This window comes from Gymnodraco acuticeps, unplaced genomic scaffold, assembly GCF_902827175.1.
Source record: "Gymnodraco acuticeps unplaced genomic scaffold, fGymAcu1.1, whole genome shotgun sequence".
In the NCBI taxonomy this organism is placed as follows: Eukaryota; Metazoa; Chordata; class Actinopteri; order Perciformes; family Bathydraconidae; genus Gymnodraco; species Gymnodraco acuticeps.
The window spans coordinates 1608153-1627053 of NW_022990295.1; the positions used below are offsets into that span (position 1 = coordinate 1608153).

General features: G+C 42.7%; 1 protein-coding gene across 1 annotated transcript in view; it reads right to left on the reverse strand.

Annotated features, from left to right (window-relative positions):
- clic4 (chloride intracellular channel 4) overlaps positions 1–17834 on the reverse strand; it is a 29248-nt gene extending 11414 nt beyond the window's left edge. Inside the window, 1 exon segment of the mRNA XM_034222301.1 lies at positions 17435–17834. Coding sequence (XP_034078192.1) covers positions 17435–17503 — 69 coding nt within the window. The 5' untranslated portion in view covers positions 17504–17834.
- Positions 17835–18901: the final 1067 nt, after the last annotated feature.

Sequence of the window (18901 nt, forward strand, 5' to 3'; positions counted from 1 at the left end):
ACACATTTCCAACAAAAAAAAAGAAAAAAAAAAGTAAATTGCAAAACACTGCCTAGCATACAATATTGCAATGCATCGCCATACTGAATTGTAGCCCCTGTATGATGATATTGATTGTATCGCCACAGTCTTGATGAAGTGTACAGCTCTACAATAAAATAAGGTCTGCTCTACATTTAAGTATAGATTCAAGTGAGGTAGTTTTATATGATAAATAATAATTGTAAAAAATGAAATTATAACATTGCACCTTAGAGAACAACCTCAGGGGATTGTTGAGAAACAAAAATGTATATATTGAAAAAAAACTGGTCCGTTAACATTATTTTCAATTCTCATTCATTTATTAGAAATTGGTCCGGGGGCTGATAGAACGGCTACTCACTGGTTTAGGACACGCCTCATAACCTTGTCCATGCTCCACCCTACCAACACTTTCCAGAGTGCCAGTATTATAGTGGGACATTCAGAAAAAATGACTTCTGGAGAACCTTCCAGCAGCATCACAAAGCACTTTTTGTTTGTGGAGTTTTAGGCACGTCACTAGGTAGGGGGGAAATCACCCTCATAAAAACACACATACAAGGCAAGAAAGTACCTTGAGTGGGCCCTTTTAAGGCTAGGAACGTCAGTTTACAAATACCCTTTTTTCCAAATACAAGCAGCATTCAGCGCCTGTTATTTTGCCTCCTGTGTCAAAAATGACTCGCATCTTGCAGACGGTTACACCATCTTGCACATAGATTTCCTCTAATGAGAAACGGCTAAAATAACGGCTGGTGTGCAGAAGCAGCTGACTTCTTGCTAACAGACTCTCAAGCTTTATTTAGGCTCCATGGATGGACTGCGAGTCAACAGATGCTTGTTTATTTAATGCCGAACACACACAGCTGCTGATGGAGGGTGTGAGTCATGCTCAAGTCGGATGTTATCTAGGAGTCTGTGTTCAGGACAGCGTGGCCCCACAGCAGAACAATGAGGCCTCAGCTCAGTCAGCAAGGGGCCCGTTGTGTCTTTAAAGCCCTTTTTCACAGTGTGGTCATACCTCTTTATCACTTCCCTTATGACTGTGCTCATACTGATGTTATGACCCACTTAACACTTCTCGGGAGTAATGAAGATGAGGCTTTAAAGTGCACCTATCATGCTATTTGTAGGCATATATTATGGGTCTCAGATATATACAAATATATAAAATGTCTGTCTTTGATGTGTTTTTCTCAAAATACAAACAGATCATGCATTTTAGCCAACCAACCCTTCTTTTGCAGCCCTGTTAGAGAAACTCGGATTTTGGGTCCTTAGCTTAAAAAAAAAAAAAAAAGAGGAGGCGGAGCTAATGCCTGATCAGAATTCTACCGGAGATAAAGTTAAATTCTGCTGTGATAAAACGCCATCCTGTTCCAAACCACATCAAGGATTATTTCTGAAACAGTATGGAGCTCAAATGCTTTTTCTCTTGCAGGTTTATCACAAGGCGAGTTCCTTTTTTTAATTCCTGCTTTTTAAAAACACATGTGCTCTACATTACAGGTTAGCTCTGAGTGTTAGCGAGGCTTGCTAATGTAAAGAAATACCATATTACGTCAGGCATTGTTTCTGATAGCAACTCTCTGTGGGTCCACCATCCGAAATTGCGTAATATCGGCAGCAAATCTGTATCCGCTCGTTTGTACCCCGTTTTTAAAAGATGTGGGTACGGAGGAAAAGAGAAAGGGTTTTATTTTCTGACGCTGCTTGAGTTCCCCGACGCACCGAAGACACATATTTATGTATAAAAGACATAAAAAAAGTACATTTTGCATGATAGGTCCTCTTTAACAAATAAGCTCAAATATTATTCGTAGATTAAAAGAGATCTCAATACATAACAAATGTACTTACTAGGCTATGTTTCCTTGCCCTGGCTTATACAAATAGTTTTTTGGAGAAAATTAAAACAAAGATTGGGGTTGATTGTCATGTTTTATCTCATACAGTAAAATATATCGGACCAATGGCGACGTGTCACTGATGTCAAGTAACAAACATTGTTGCGTCACAGAAATGGTATGACAATCACCTCTCCTTCTCACTAATCATGGACTAGTTAACTGAGTGAGTGAGTTAAAGTACAGGCCATAGCAGATGTGCAATCATTTTTAACCACTTGTGATTGGCCATGTGGATTGCTGGATTTACTGGCCTAACGTGGCATTTCACTGCCTAAGGCAATTCTTATTGTTGAGCCATGTGTATGTCCTTGAAGGTGTGTGCACCTTCAACAGGGACAAACGGGATCCTCTTCACAAGTCCATAAGACTTTTCAAGCAGGCACAGAAAATCCAACATCACCGCTTTCATTTTCCAATTTTCTCCAGTGTTACATAAATGACTTCCAACACATTTCTACCAAGTTCTCCTACAGTTCTAAGACTGGTCTGATGATGTGAGACCACAGTTACAGTCGCCAGCATTCAGGGACAATGGGTCCTGTTCAGGCCGGGCACAGTCCTCCCAGTCTCTGCTCACAACCTAAATTTGGTAACATGTCTGACGTGCCTTCCCCTCCCCAACACACTTCATGTTCTAAATTGGGTGGGCTGCTCAGCAAGTTCAAGCCACACTTTGACCGAATAAGGAACTGACGATGTAACAAGGGCTCAGCTCTCCGTCTCCTGCTCTGACACACAGCAGGAATGTCCGTTTGAGAGTGGGCAGCCATGGAAACGTCATGGCAACGCCTCTCCCCGTTTGCTGGACAAGTATAATACTAGGATGACGCTAGATTTTTTTAGATTAAAACTTCTAATTTTTGTTCAGCATTTAGAATAGGGCTGAGACATATATTAATCAATCTAAAATAAAATAATTCTAACCATTCTGGTACAGTGGTGCAGGAATGAGTCCTAAAACCCGTATATGAGTCAGCATTTTGGGACTTCCGATAGCTCGTCTAAAAATAACAATGTTTTTCTTAATGGGTTTTTAGTTAGAATCCTAAATAAGGTTTATGGTTACAACATGCTTAAAATATGTTGGCGCTATGTTCAAAACACATAACTAAGTACCCTAAGTGTCCGATGCATTTGTTTTTTCAGGTAAAATCTTACTTTGAGGAATACAACCATGTTTTTCAACAAAACCCGTCTTATTTTATAAAAGCCAAACTTCTCAAATATAATAATTGTTCACTTGACAAAATAAAGTGTAAAGTAATTTCCAGAATTCAGATTTCCATCAGAGACTTATAAGTACAAACACCCAGGCATCAAATGGCACCTTCTGGTACTCAACAGTCTTCAATAGTGCTATTGGCAGATTTCCCCCATCACCACAAAGTTATTTAGTCTCCATGTCTGAATGTGGCGGTCTGGTCTGGGTGGGGCTGAGACCCTGTGTTACTGACAATCGCTCAGAGAGATGAGTGTACAGAGGACTCTGATCCTGCAGGAATAGAAACGCCATCACATCCTTGGTGTGGCTCTGACTCAGGCTGACATCACTCAATGGAAAACTCAAGACTTCCAGTCAGACACAGGCCTACTGTGCTGGAGCGCAGGAGAGCAGTAAGAACCAACGGTCGCTGTGGAAAGTTGGAAAGACGTGTCCTGCGTAACCATGCTACTGCAATGATGTTGGCCAAGTTAATAATATTGTAACTCCTGCATCAAGCCTCAGTGTCGATTAAATCAAGACAAATAGCCAGTTCAGGTTTGTAGAAGCACATGAAGGGTGTTTGAGGATGAGTAACACATATCCAAAATGAGGGGAAAACAAACAGACAGCACTGTGGGAGATCAGCATGGACTAACAATCACCCTCGCTCTGACTGTTGTTTCAAGTGTCTAAAGGCCCTTACACACCAGGCCGATTTCGGCTGTTTTCGTAAGTCGGGAGACGAAGCGTGTCCTGTCGCCCAAACTCAATTTGGTGTGTCCCGCACCGTCGACCGTGACACGCCTTATTTGGACTGCCTGTCCCGATGCATGGCCGATTCAACATGTTGAATCGGCCATGCATCGGGTCTGGCAGTCGGACCAAACAATCACTCTGATTGGCTGTTCAGCTAGCGAATCAGTGCATGAGAAGCAAAACGGAAGTGAGGGACGTAAACAAACGATTTAAGAAGGCACACACAGACTGATATTCATTTTCATCTCATCATGGCGATCTGGAATGACGCAAACGAAGACCTGCTCATCACATTGATCCAGGAGAGGCCAGCTCTGTACGACATCACAGAGAAAAGGTACTCGAACCGAGTAGTGAAAACCGGACTCTGGCGAGAGATTGAAACGCAACTTGGTTTCTCGGGTAAGATTTTCTTTTTCATCAATTGAGTCTTTAGCAGATATTGTTGGCTTTTTATTGTTTGCCAGCGTACAGTGACGTTAACGTGAAATGTAATTTGTTATTTCAACCTTGTGTTTTGTTGTTATCTTGTTGCTAGCTGTTGCTTGCTGTGCAGTTTGGCACTGCATATAGATATGAATTGGACATGCTAACTAGCCACAATGCTTACATCGTTTATTTGTGTGCTTCAGAGAAAGAGCTGAGGAAGAATTGGGATTCTACGCGAACCCAGTACACCCGGTAGGCCTACAGGAAACTTGCCCCTAGTTGTGGAGCACAAAGGACTGGCAGACAGCAGTGGATCATAACCAGGCTGCAGTTTTTAGAGCCCCAAGCACTTTGAATTGCCTTGTGTTGAAAAGTGCTATATAAATAAACTTGCCTTGCCTTGCCTTGCCTTGCCTTGCACAAGAAGGAAGGAGAGTACTTCGAACCTCACCATCACGGTAACTATTTTATACAAATAAGTGTTTCTTGCTTCTTTCATTTACAAAACATTATTTTCATTCATTTGGTGGTTACAGTGTTAAATATAACTAACAGAATAATATATATATTATTGTATTATAATTATTGATGTGCTCATCACCTTAATGTTGCAGCTGGTAAAGGAGGAGCTAATTGAAATTACATGATATACTGCTGGGTAGCTTATGAAATTCACCATGGGATCAATAACGCTTTTATCTTAACCTATAATAATACATGATAAAATATGTCTTGATTATATTTTGTAGTGTTCTAAATCTTCTAGAAGTATGTCTTTAGCATCTGAATAGAGCATCACAATGTGTCTACAATGTACCTCTCACACTTGACCACACCCCAAACTAATGGCACACACATTTCAGGGTATTTTTTTGTTATGAATGCTTAGTAAACAGTTTTAAGAAGCCATGGTATGAAATCCAACTAACTGTGAATTTATTTAAAAAAATTAAGGAACGTCCGGTGGCTGCAGAATCAACCCCCGGTGGCACCAACAGTGAAACCTCGACCAGCACCACGAGGAGTCCTTCCACTTTGATGCTGAGCCCTGCACTCCCCTGGCAGAATCCACCATCTGCACCACACCGGCACCGCTCGGAGAGAGGCCAAGCACACTCAGCACTCGAAGGCCTCCGGCGAAGCGCAGGATGATGATACTAAATGAGATACTGTCTACCGCTGTTCATTGTTCAAGATTGAAATGTAAATGTGCAAGCCGTTTTTCTGCCCCTCTATTCACATGTAGCCTTTCATACGTGATGGTTTCTTCATTCTCGAACTGTTGTGGAGCAGAACTATAAAGTTGCAGGATTAGTCTCAAGTACCTCAATATAATTATAGTATGTCTGCACTTTATGTGCTCATTTCATCATTCAGTCATGTATTTTATATTCTACTAAAACTGAATCAAACCATAAACAAGGTGGCCTGTTGGGATTACTATATATAATATATCTGCATTATTTTATCCCACTTTATGCTTTGCTCTTGCTGCTCGTTTTACACTGATTTTATATCTTATTTCTTACTGATGTAAAGCACTTTGAACTGCAATCCCCTGTGTGAAAGGTGCGAATACAAATAAAGTTATTATTATTCAGATGGATGTTTCTGCCCCTCTGTTCATTCTCCCATTATCCTCCTCAATCTGCCAAGAAGTATTTTAATGTTGTAGCTGTTACTATAACCAATACTAATGCTAGGGCTGCAACTGACAGTTATGTAGGCACATTTGTATCGTTTCTTATCGCTGTGTGATTAAAAGAACACAAATAGCAGGATAGGCAATGCAAAACTTTATTTCGTACCTTCATACACACATAACACAGCATTAGAAGGAGCTTTTATCAACGCCTACATGATGATAACCTGTCAACATGACAGGAAAATCCACATGACATCTGCTATACAGAGCGGGCAGAACCCAAATCTAGCTCCAGTGCCGCACGAAACATGTTTTCGATTGAGTGAAAATGGAACGCACACGCTATTTGTTGTTTGTTTATATCACGTTCTGTTCTTCTTCTCTGTCTTCTGGTTGTTGCCTCTTTTGAATGACGAATACACACTACCGCCGCCTGCTGGTAAGGAGAGTTATTGCCACTCACGCACTGAAGTCTTTGCGGTGTGTTCCCGTGCGACACATGGCCAAGACGCAGGAGAACACGGCGACGCAACAGCCGGCATCGGCGAGTCCTCTGGTGACTGCTCGGTGTGTCAGGGCCTTAACACAAACACTGAGCTGCAAACTGAGGTCTGCTCCAACTCCACCTACTCAAATACAGTACTTACACATTCAAAGACCCCATGCTGATGACTAGGGAGACTCATGCATTCACACATGCATATAGAAAACCCACACTTTAATCCTTATTCTCTCCATTTTACAAACATTTACAGGAGGAAATAACATGGAAATCTAGCCTCCATGTGTCTTTCAAAAAGTAAGACTTCTTTAGAATCAAATTCTCTGTACTGAGCTCAATTAATTCACTTTGAACTTATGAATCCCAGACATTCCTTTATTATAGATATCTTGTCTAGACAGCTGTGAACCACCCTTTGGCACAGATACAATGCCAGCATACTGTTACATACATGCCAGATATGCACAGCAGTAAAAGCCTGCCCTGCATACTGGCCACATACACACTGGCCTCATCAGTGATTCTGACAGATAGTCTCTCTCTGGAAACTCACTGGTCAACTCTGACCTGCAATTGAGTTGGCTGCTTTCAGTACCAGTCTGCTGTCTTGCTCTTTTTACATCATAAAAACCAACATGCAAATGAAGAAACAGCTTGTGCAAAAGTGAAAAGGGAAAGACTGTTCACTGCAAAATGAAAAATACAAATGTTCCTCCACCTATATCGCCACTTACCAATAGTTTTGGCGCGAGTTGCTGTTTGTTGTAGGCAATGGCTGTAGAGATTCTGCCTCAAATTAAATGAAAGTAGACAGGCAGCATTCTCTTTTGCTTGTGGTGCTTTAAGAAACATACTTTTTTCTATAGTTATGATTCTAGCCATCCTTGTATAATAAATCATCAATATTAGCCTTTACGCAGCAGCCATGATTGTGATTTTAACATTAACAATTCATTACTCTTCTTCATCCAGTTCTCAAAGACAAAAAAAAAGCCTATATTTAGGGCACTAAATGATGGAAAGATGACGAGTCAAGTAAGATTCCCATGTCATCCTATCCTCCACTTTCAGGACGTACTACACTTCCAAAGGCTCTGCTATGAGGAACACCGCATGTGAAACACAAGCAGACTGGATCATATTGAGACTGATTGAGTTACATGTGTAGCGTGGAGAGGAGGGCAGATTCTCCTCATTTAAGGGGGTCACATCTCCTCTGACATTGTGGATGATGTAGCAGACGCAGCGGCAGCTCCTTCTCCCCTGCATCCTGATCTTCTAGGTTATAATTGCAGCAGTAACCTGTACAGGCTATTAGTTCATTAACAAGTCAAACACACCAATCCATAAATTAACAAGTCTCCTCGTCTCAGATCTATGTGCTTATAGGGCGACCTCACTTCCTGTACTTGAGCTCATAGGGAAAATGCTTTATTAGCCAATGGCTTCCTGGTCAGGCAGCACAAATGAGACAAGCACTTCCTCCTTTTCCTTAGAAATATTGGCACAACTGAACATTTTAGTCACAATCAGGAACAACAAAGCCACTGTTTGACTGAAAACAACATGAAATGGGACTTTTGAGTACCCCATAAAAATGCAAACATTGATCTGAGAGCTCCTCTTACACACTAATGGCGCGTTTCCACTGCAGCGGGTAGCCCCGTTTAAGCGTCCTTAACCGTCCTCAAGTGGCCAGGCCGGTTTTTGGTGGCGTTTCCATATAGCCTAGTACCGGCCAGCGGGTACTTTTTCCCTCTTTTTCCGGCCTCATAAAATCGTGGTTCCCTCAGACCAGGGCCAGGGCTGAACTAGTGACGTCAACACTCTCGACTGCCGATTGGTCAGAGAGAATCGTCACAAGATTGCGCGCGAGTTCATCCCTAGCGTCGCATATATATCTAGAAGCAAGCTTGCAGCATTTTTATACACAGCATTTTTGTAAACGGAGGAGCTACAAAAATGGCTACTTCTAAGAAAAGCACACCGTGGTCGACCGAGGAGGTGCTGTGATCCCTTTCCTTCTTCTTGCTGTGATAAAAAGCCACACACCAAGAAAGAAGTACACGATCGCTTCCATATCCTCCATTGTTGTGTGTGAGTTGTGTCGCATTGAAGATGACGCCACTGCAGTTTTATCTCAGCGTCGCTCCGCCCAAAAAGCTGACCGCCCCGCCTACACTGCGTTGCTAGCCCAGGTCCTAAACTGTAATGGAAATGCGCCACGGCCTGGGCCGGCCAGCGAGGCAGCCCGAGGCCAGAGCGAGGACGCTTAGGGGCGCTTAAACGGGGCTACCCCGCTGCAGTGGAAACGCGCCATAATAGTAATAACACACTGCCAGGTTGATTATGGCCAGTGTTCAGTCAGTCAACCGGACAGTCCAGGGCTCGACATTAACGACTGCCCGATGGCCCGGGGCCATCTAGTATTTAGCTCGGGCAATGAAGCCTCACCTGCTGGTTGCCCGATTGGGCAATCTAGTATGCCAGTATTATGCAGCTCGCGGATCAGTAATGAGTGACCCGACAGTAAAGGCCCTGACACACCAGGCCGATTTCGGCTGTTTTCGTAAGTCGGGAGACGAAGCGTGTCCTGTCGCCCAAACTCAATTTGGTGTGTCCCGCACCGTCGACCGTGACACGCCTTATTTGGACTGCCTGTCCCGATGCATGGCCGATTCAACATGTTGAATCGGCCATGCATCGGGTCTGGCAGTCGGACCAAACAATCACTCTGATTGGCTGTTCAGCTAGCGAATCAGTGCATGAGAAGCAAAACGGAAGTGAGGGACGTAAACAAACGATTTAAGAAGGCACACACAGACTGATATTCATTTTCATCTCTTCATGGCGATCTGGAATGACGCAAACGAAGACCTGCTCATCACATTGATCCAGGAGAGGCCAGCTCTGTACGACATCACAGACAAAAGGTACTCGAACCGAGTAGTGAAAACCGGACTCTGGCGAGAGATTGAAACGCAACTTGGTGTCTCGGGTAAGATTATCTTTTTCATCAATTGAGCTCTTTAGCAGATATTGTTGGCTTTCTATTGTTTGCCAGCGTACAGTGACGTTAACGTGAAATGTAATTTGTTATTTCAACCTTGTGTTTTGTGGTTATCTTGTTGCTAGCTGTGCAGTTTGGCACTGCATATAGATATGAATTGGACATGCTAACTAGCCACAATGGTTACATCGTTTATTTGTGTGCTTCAGAGAAAGAGCTGAAGAAGAAGTGGGATTCTCTGCGAACCCAGTACACCCGGTACAGGAGACTTGCCCCTTCGGGTAGTTGTGGAGCACCAAAGACGGGCAGACAGCAGTGGATCATAACCAGGCTGCAGTTTGCACACGCTATTTGTTGTTGTTTATATCACGCAGTCTGTTCTTCTTCTCTGTCTTCCGGTTGTTGCCTATTTTTAATGACGAATACACACTACCGCCGCCTGCTGGTAAGGAGAGTTATTGCCACTCACGCACTGAAGTCTTTGCGGTGTGTTCCCGTGCGACACATGGCCAAGATGCAGGAGAACACCGCGACGCAACAGCCGACGTCGGCGAGTCCTCTGGTGACTGCTTGGTGTGTCAGGGCCTTAAAACTAAACATATCTATAACTAGTTTAGGTAGTTTGAGAGGTCATTAAAATAGCTACGTGTGATATTCTAACCTGAAGTGTGTGTTTTGTCCGCTCACCGCTGCAGGTGATCATGCAGAGCTACGTGTCGACTCGTCAGCAGCAGCTGATCTCTCTCTCCCGTCAGATTAGACTTCACTCGCGTTTATGTCCATATCGATCAGGTCCAGCTAGTTCTAGCTAATGATATGACTACCTGCTTATTAAAAGACACCTAAACAATAAGTGTCGCTATGCAACTGGGTGAGGCCACAAAGTATAGCGCAGCATTATGCATTTGTTTACATGCCCACCGGAACCCCGAGGCATTACCAACAGATCAACGCACAATCAACCCATACAGGACATCTCTTTCTCCACATTAAGTGTTAGACATTAGAATTGACTATTCTTGTCTGTCACTAGGGTTGGGAACCGAAACTCGGTTCCAGATGAGAACCGATAAGAAAATGCCGGGTACCGGGTACCCGTACAAAATACACCTTTTCGGTTCTGCTTAACGGTTCCTAAACGCGGTAGACCCTGTATTCCAGCGGGTCCGTCTGTACCGCGGCGACCCGGTGGAATACAGGGCGGACCTGGAGAATCACAGAACAGCCGGTCGTCAGCGGGCCGTTGACGGCCGGCTCGGTACACTGATGGCCGGCACCGCCCTTAATTTTTTTAAACGGCATCATGTAAGTTGCGCTGACAGGCGACAGCGGTCCACAGTTGCCCCGCAGCGAGGCTCCCCCGCCCTCCCGTAGACAGTTCACGAGCTCAGTCACTTCATAACACCAAAGATGGGTCGCGGTAAACGCTCTGAAGTGAGGCTCCACTACACTAAAAAATAAAAGACAATTGGGCACAGTGTTAATAGCTTGCCACAGGCATAGCTCAGTTAAAATAAAGCACAGCTATTGTGCAATACATTTGTATTGCATGTATATTTTTTATTTGTAACAATTTCAGTTAAAGCTGAAAAGAATAAAGATATTTTTGTTATCTAAACGTTTGACCACTTTCTTTTACAATTTTGGAATCGAAACGGGGAATCGATAAAAACCGGAATTGATAAGCAGAACCGGAATCGGAATCGGAATTGATAAATTTCAAACGATACCCATCCCTATCTGTCACATACTCTTCTTGTCTGTCACATACTCTTCTTGTCTGTCACATAAGTGGCGCAACTGAAGCGGTATTGCTCTAAAGGGAAATTATTTTTGACCGAAGAGATTTAGATTTGCCGGCTAACGGGAACACATTAGGCTTGTTTGAGACGCGCTGCTGCTCGCCTCGAAAGTAGACGAGAATAGCCGATCGCAGCCGGGGGAGGTCTCAAAAAGCTCGCCTGAAGTTGGACAGCCCGGAGTCGGCTTCGTCTTCTTCTTCTCTCGGTTTTTTGGCGGATTGCAAACAACTTTAAGGTGCATACCGCCACCTCCGGAGTCGGCTTGACTCGGTTTGCATTTATAAAGAATGCACACATGTGTTTAATCGTTAATGTCAGATATGTACTAAGTAAATACATTTGTTCCTGCTCCAGATTAGATTCAACTTTATTGTTATTGCACATATTACAGGTACTGAGAGAACGAAATGCAGTTTAGCTTCTAACCAGGTGCAACAAGCAGTGAAGTGAAAAGTAATGTACACAATAGACAGAATAAAATATAGAATGAATTGAATGATGAATAAACAGTGAGGGGTATGAATACACTAGATACACAGCAGCCTGTGAGCAGTATGAACAGTGTGTATGAATATGCTAAGATATATAAAGTATGAAAACGGTAAGCAGTGCAAGTATAGTATAAAATATATAGATATTAATTTCATGATGATAAACATTGTGGAACAATGATGAAAAATGGGAATGCATGTGGCGACGTAACACTGACACAAAACAACAAACCTTTGCCGAGCCAATTGGAGAGTTTCATCAGCAGCACGTGGTAAAAACCACCAATGAGCGCTCAGCTCGAGATACCAGCGAGACGTTTCCCCATCAAGCATTTCGCTTCCGCAGCCCGTGGAGAGGAACTGCGCCGCCTCGCCTCGCTCTCAAGGCTGCGGGCGTCTTTGTCCCGCGAGATTTCAACGTCTCATGTAGGCGAGCCTCCAGAGCAAGTCGGACAAAATGACTAACCATCATGCAACGCACTAGCAAGACGTTGATCGCAACTGCGCAGGTCTCGCTTGTCTCAAACAAGCCTATTTTGTGTGCTTCGCGGATGCGCTCGGCTCCTCTCGACTGCTGCTCGGGTAGCTTCCGGATGAGGAGGCATTCGTTCGACCAACTTACAGTAGATAACATTACAAACATTTTTAACAGGGGCCATAATAGTGTAAATAATGTTTGTTTTGGCAGTTATAACTGAATGTAATGTTTTCTACTTTTTTACATCTGGGAAGGCATTTGCCTTCATCAGATGGAACGTGTCTTGATCAACAACTAAAGTGTTTCTTATAGCTATGCAGGGCATGCAAGCGAGCAAACACAAACAAGAACAAACAAGTGAAATGAAGAATAAAATTGAAATATATTGTGGTGGTTCATCTTATAATTCAGTCTAGAGAATGCACCAGACAGCATCTAAGACCTGCAAAAATCAAAATGTTCTAGGGGGAGGCACCCCAAGCCATTTTTCAGGGCAATCTCTATTGGGCTCAGGGCCATCTGTAAATTAGCTTAGATGGCCCACAGGGTCATCTCCCAAAATCCTTAATGTCATGCACTGCAGTCACAATGAAGAAGCAGTGACAGGTGCTGCAAAAGCTACATTCAGAGCAGAAACAACTGCTCTGCAACAGCAACAAGCTATTCATCTTTGTCCCCTCATGATGCTGACTGCAGCTTTGCTATAAGCTTAGGATACTTTAACTACCCTATTGATTTTCCTATAAAAAAAGCAGTGCTCAAGTGCCTGCAATGCCACCAGGAGCACAGTAACCATAAAACAGCACATCACAAGGCATACAACTGATTGTCACAAGTTGCAACTGAGAGCACAATATATGACCGTGAAGTTTTTCCCTAGGCTTTTATAATAAACTTTAAAGAACAGAATATACTGTCAACTAAGAGTTCAAGGTGTAACACATGAACCCTAACAATTGTTCTCATGTGTAGGGAAGACATACATCTTAGTGTGAAGTCATCGGGCAGACCCTAGCCATCCCTGAAAAGGTGCTGCTTTGTGTGGACCTGGACCTTGTTGCAGGCTACCATCTCCCTGGTTCCCATGGAAACACACACAAACACAGACGGCCCCTTATGCCATCCAGACTTAAAAGCACTTGTGTACTGACTCTGTTGTTACTGCTGGCAGCAAGACGATCGAAGTCTGGAGGCAGCAGAAGGTTTTGTAACCGGTAGCGTGACTTTGGCACACTTGCAGCTAACAGAAGCATACACAAGTAGAGCCTGTCTGTTTCTCTTGACTCATCTGTATTCTGCTCGTACCGTCAGGTCATATGCTTGTGGAAAATGACTCACTTTGTAAAACTGGGAGAAGCTGAATGAAAACAGAAGCAAAATCGTAGTGATTCAATGAGAATCATGCACATTAAGAACAATGAAAGTAACACAAGACAATTACCTAAGCAGGGTTTCCCACACAGACTTTACATGGACGGGCCGCCCAGGTATATTAACGGCCGCCCAAGTATATTTCGCGACCCATTTAGTTTTTTTTATTAATATAATTTTTTTCTCATGACCACGATGCCATCTGCGATCGATTAACTTGTGGACAATCCAATCCATTTATTTATTTCAATGATCACTCGCTCTACGCTCAGGTGAGGTGAAGGACTCTGAGTGTTTAGATAGTTAACTTAGTCTAAGTTCTCAGTGGGTCTCAAACGGTTTGGTCACCATTTATTTAAACACATATTTCCATTTGAGGGGGTAGTGATTAGTAAAATATGCATGAATAAATAAATAAAAAGTTAACTAGGTGAAAAAAGGAAAGATACACTTTTAAAACTTGTTGAGAGCTAAAACTAGTCTTTGCTGCTGCCTCACAGAGGAGCAGGAGGAGAGGAGGGAGACAGGAGAGGCTGGTTCAGGAGCACAGACACACTCACAACTATAAATGAACCAAAAATAAATAAATAAACAACTTTCAGTGTTTTTTCATATTAGAAATGGGATGTTATTGGTTATGGCCATGTTCTTATGATTTTTGAAATGTATACAATTCTGTTTCATAAAGGTGTTCCCATAGATCTCTCTTTATTTGCCCCTCAAAGTGCACCAGATTGATGCATTTAACTCCAAAATAAATAAATAAATCTTACCGGGGGGGCATGCCCCCAGACCCCCCTAGAGGATTTGAGGTCCACCCCCACTAAAAATCACATTGATAGGTTCCTAAATACATTTACCAATTTTTTTTTTTTAAATAGTAACCCATGTCCATATGGTTATTTGTGGATAGTAGATTTAAACTATAGAGCTATCACTGTACCTGTTCGCTCTGCCATCACGTGAAGGGTCTGCTAACAAGCGACCAACAGAAAGGTTAATGTTGTTGCACGTCACCTCAACCCCCCCTAGTATATTTCAGATCTGTGGGAAACACTGCTAAGTTATGAGAGGATCCCTGAATCAATCAGACCGTGCTGCAATTAATAAGGATGGAACTCAGTTTGTAAGAGGATAGAGCTGCAAATTATCTTCATTGACGTTGTATCCGTTGTTTGTTTTCTTGATTAATTGCTTTGTTGTTTGTTCTATATAAAGTTATAAATACGGTGAAAAATGTCAGTCAGCGCTTCCTGAAAGCCAAGATTAGGTACTCCAATGTCTATTTTTTCCAGGACTTGAAAAATTGGTACAAAGAAACAAACCAGGAGTTGCAGAATTTTACACTTTTCTTCTTCAAAAACTACTTGAAGTGATTCATCTTTTATCAAAAAAAGTGAGCAATTAATTTAATAGTCATATAAAAAAAAAGATCTTTAGAATTCTTAGTTCAAATACTACAAACAATGTCCCTTTGTGGCAGAGTAATACTTGTTCTAGCTATCACAGCACATAAATACATCAGATGTAGGGTTTCATATCCCTTTAGCCATGTGACGTGTGGATGTTAGACAGACATGGGTGGACTCTGGGAAATGGCAGAAGCTATTGCTCATGTGTGCAAAACAATATCTAATCTGCTGCAGCGTGATGAGGGTCAAGGGTTGATCCTCATACTCACAAAGTCATTATACGATGCTTATTTGCAATCGAGAGCAATAGAAACTGACAATGACAAACGTCACGCCCTCATAGATGAGCACAACGTAAAGTGTTGCCATAGCAATGTGACAACCGTAGCTATAAACACCACAGGTAGAAAAGCTGCAAGATCATCAAAGTATCTCCAAACTGGGAACGTCAGCTACTTTGAATGAGTATCAGTGTTGTCTTTTTACAGACACAGCAGCAACTCATGATCTCGAAGTTCAATTAGTCAGCTTTCACATGGCGGCGCCCTAACAGATCTGACACCGCTGTGTGTGGAGAGCACACACAGTTCGTTATCAGCTGTTCCCAGAGGCCCTGCTCCAAGAAGTGTGTCTATGGCAACCTGCATGTCTGCCATTGTCTCACATGACTGTGTTTAACGCAGCACAGTGAGAACAACGGCCGCAATAATAGATGTGGACATGGCAGATGTTGGCACGCAACACAGTGCCATGCAAGGGACCAAAGAGAAACACACAAAAGGCTTTCCTACACACGATAAAAAGAAACTTCAAGCTACACAGGCCAAGGAGGGAGGGAGGGAGGGAGGGAGGGGGAAGAGTTTGCCACATGTGTAAACCTTTCAGGATGATGTAACCTCTCCTGTAGGCTGAGGGGTAGTTTGGAGAAATGGTGCTGAGCCAGTTGGAGTCCATTTATTCTGCAGCTTCAGCAAAGGGCCTGCAAAGCTGCTCAGCCTCGTGAAGTCCCTTACTACAAAGCCCTGCATTAAAGAGAGCACTAGGAACAAAACAAGTGAGTTTTCTACTGAATCTAACAAAACAAGAGGACTCATTTAAGGCAACCAAAGTGCAAAACTTGTAACCCAGAGTGAGTTTGCACCAGGTTACAAATGCCTGTTTCCATTTGCAGATAATTATTGTTTTAATTAGACTTTCCACAAGTATTTTATTCTCATCTGTGTCTTTCACAAGTGTGATTGTATTTCTCAACTGTCACCATTAAAGAGTTCACTCTCTGGGTCAGTGACACACCGCTTCAACACGCCCTCTCCCAGCCAAGACCCCATAAGTCCCTGCCTGTCCCAGCCACATGCTCCCCCTTTTTCCTTCACTCTGCCATTTTCCCGCCCTATGACGCTGAGCTGAAGAAAAGGAAAAACAGCCGTACACAACCCTCCACCATCCCTCACCAGTAGATGCAGATGTATAAGCCATGGAAAAAGTGTGGTTAAGTTAATTGAAATTACTGATAGCTTCATACAAATGGTTAATGATGTTGTGATGTGTTGCCTGGGGAAAGGCCCTTTGGAAGCCCATTTTTCCCTATTTCTCATTCCCTGGCAAATTATGGAAAATGTAAATGTGATACAATATTTGTAAATCAAGAAACAAACAGACATAAAACAAGCATTATCAAAAGCTCCTTGATAAATTATCATAATCTAAATGTAAAAGCAGCATAAACAGTTGTTACATTAAATAACAACCAGTGTCAGAAACAAACACCACTGATGACACATGCCTGCAACCTAGTCCAACAGTAAAAAAAATAGCACACACCTATCTTTCATACTGTTGCCTTAACAGTGAGATAACCTTGGATAACTTTGAATAACCAAAGTAGTCTATTTTACACAGATCTCTGATGGCAGACAGTGTTTCCCAAAACAACTAACGACATATTCAATGACCCTAGTAACCATGAATAGATTATATGCACGTCCAACACAATCCATCACTATAATAATCTAAGTGTTAAGCATGAATTTCCACTGCATGTTACGGTGTTTAATCTGCTGTTACGGAGCTTTTGTGAAAGGATTAGCGCCGTGTTGTCAGCATGGCAGCATTTTCCCCACGATGGGAGGAAAGCTGCATCCGCTCTGCCTGTGACACATGGCCACGGAGGGTTGTGGATAAATACAATTAAACTCAATGCGACATATTGTTCTAGCGTTAGTGCCACATGTAGCAAACGTCGTAAATGAATTAGCAACGTATAGCTAGTTTAAGAGGATTTAGCCACGTAAAACCAGTAATAGTGCGCAGAATACAGCTCTCATCACAATGCACTGATGTGTGTTTATCAAAGTCACTCAAAATGAAAAACTTCTCGAAGAGACGTGTGCTCGGTCTTACCTTCACAAACAGCTCGATAACGGGCTCGTCGTCTGACTTTACTCCGTTCTGCGGTACCGACAGCGACATTATGGTGCTTCTTTCGGAAGTTTTTGCTAACAAAGATGAGTTTTTTCTTGCTACCACGCCCGACTTAGCTCAGTCCTGTTGTCCACCTCTTCTTTCTTTTTTTCCGCACTGGAGCCCAAGTAGGCGCGTTTTCTCCCCGAGGAGGACCCGGTGCTGGGAACACAAGAGTCTGTTAAGCCAAACGGACGAGGAGGCAGTGGTGAAAGCCAGATACACAACTATTTTTAATATTACGGTATGACTTTAATCACGCTGGGCTACAAACACATCGTAGAGGCGCGCGGCTATGCTGGAGTGTGATGAGGAGGCGGGAGGGAAGAAGAAGCAACGGGAATATTTAAAGCGGTGATGTCATCCGAGGCGCTCACACAGACAAGTGGGAGGGTCTGAGGGTTCTTGTTGGGAGGAGATGTAGAGCAGAAAACTGAGACCACTGCTCTCTGGTTTTATTATTTATAGCTATGTGTTTGAGTAAAATGATTTTTTTTTTTTAAATGTTATTCTAAAACCAACTGACAACCTGTGTTGGAATTCAACAGACACTGTGGAATGTCTGCCACACATGTAGAAATTGAGATTTAAGAAAAGTTTGCAGTGGTCACTTAATTTTTCCAGAACTGTCTTTTGTCAAGAAATACAAACGTTTTTATTTTCCAACAACCACTAACTTCCCCGTGGGGTTTTCCATTTAATGTACGTATTTATTGGAATGGTTCGAATGGAAAAAATAAAGTTATTTATTTTCCGTATATATTTGTGGGCGCTCGAGGGAATTAACTTTAAACTGGTGTTGCATTATTTTTGGTAGATCAGTTATTTTAACAAATGTTTATTTGTAATGTCTCTACTTGAATTTGCATTTTTACGTGCCCTATTTTTAACTTACTTAAAGGTGGAGTAGGTACATTTGAGAAACCGGCTCGAGATACACTTTTTGTTATATTCCATGGAATGCTCTTAACATCCCGATAGCAATGAATATCTGAAGTGCTTTGACAAAAAATCCATTAAAAAAAGTCATCTGTGGAAGCAGTAGTACTGTAAAAAGCACGACCAATCATCTGAGCCGGCCCGGCTAAAGTAACTGGATGGCCTACCTGCCTGTCAGCCTTCAATCTGTGCACAAACTTATCTCGTGCCCTCATTGGTCATGTGCGCGTTCGTGTGTTGAAGGAGGGGCTCTGTAAGGAAGTGGCAGATTTCTTCTGGCTGTGTATTTTCAAATTCTAGCGCACTCGAGCCGGTTTCTCCAAAATTACCTACCCCACCTTTAACCATTTATTTCGACAAAGTCACAAGCTATTTGCCATTACAATTTAACAACATTCAGAGATATACTTTCACTGACAAGAACAAATATAAAGAAACTATTTTAGGTCGGCTGCGGGATATTCATAC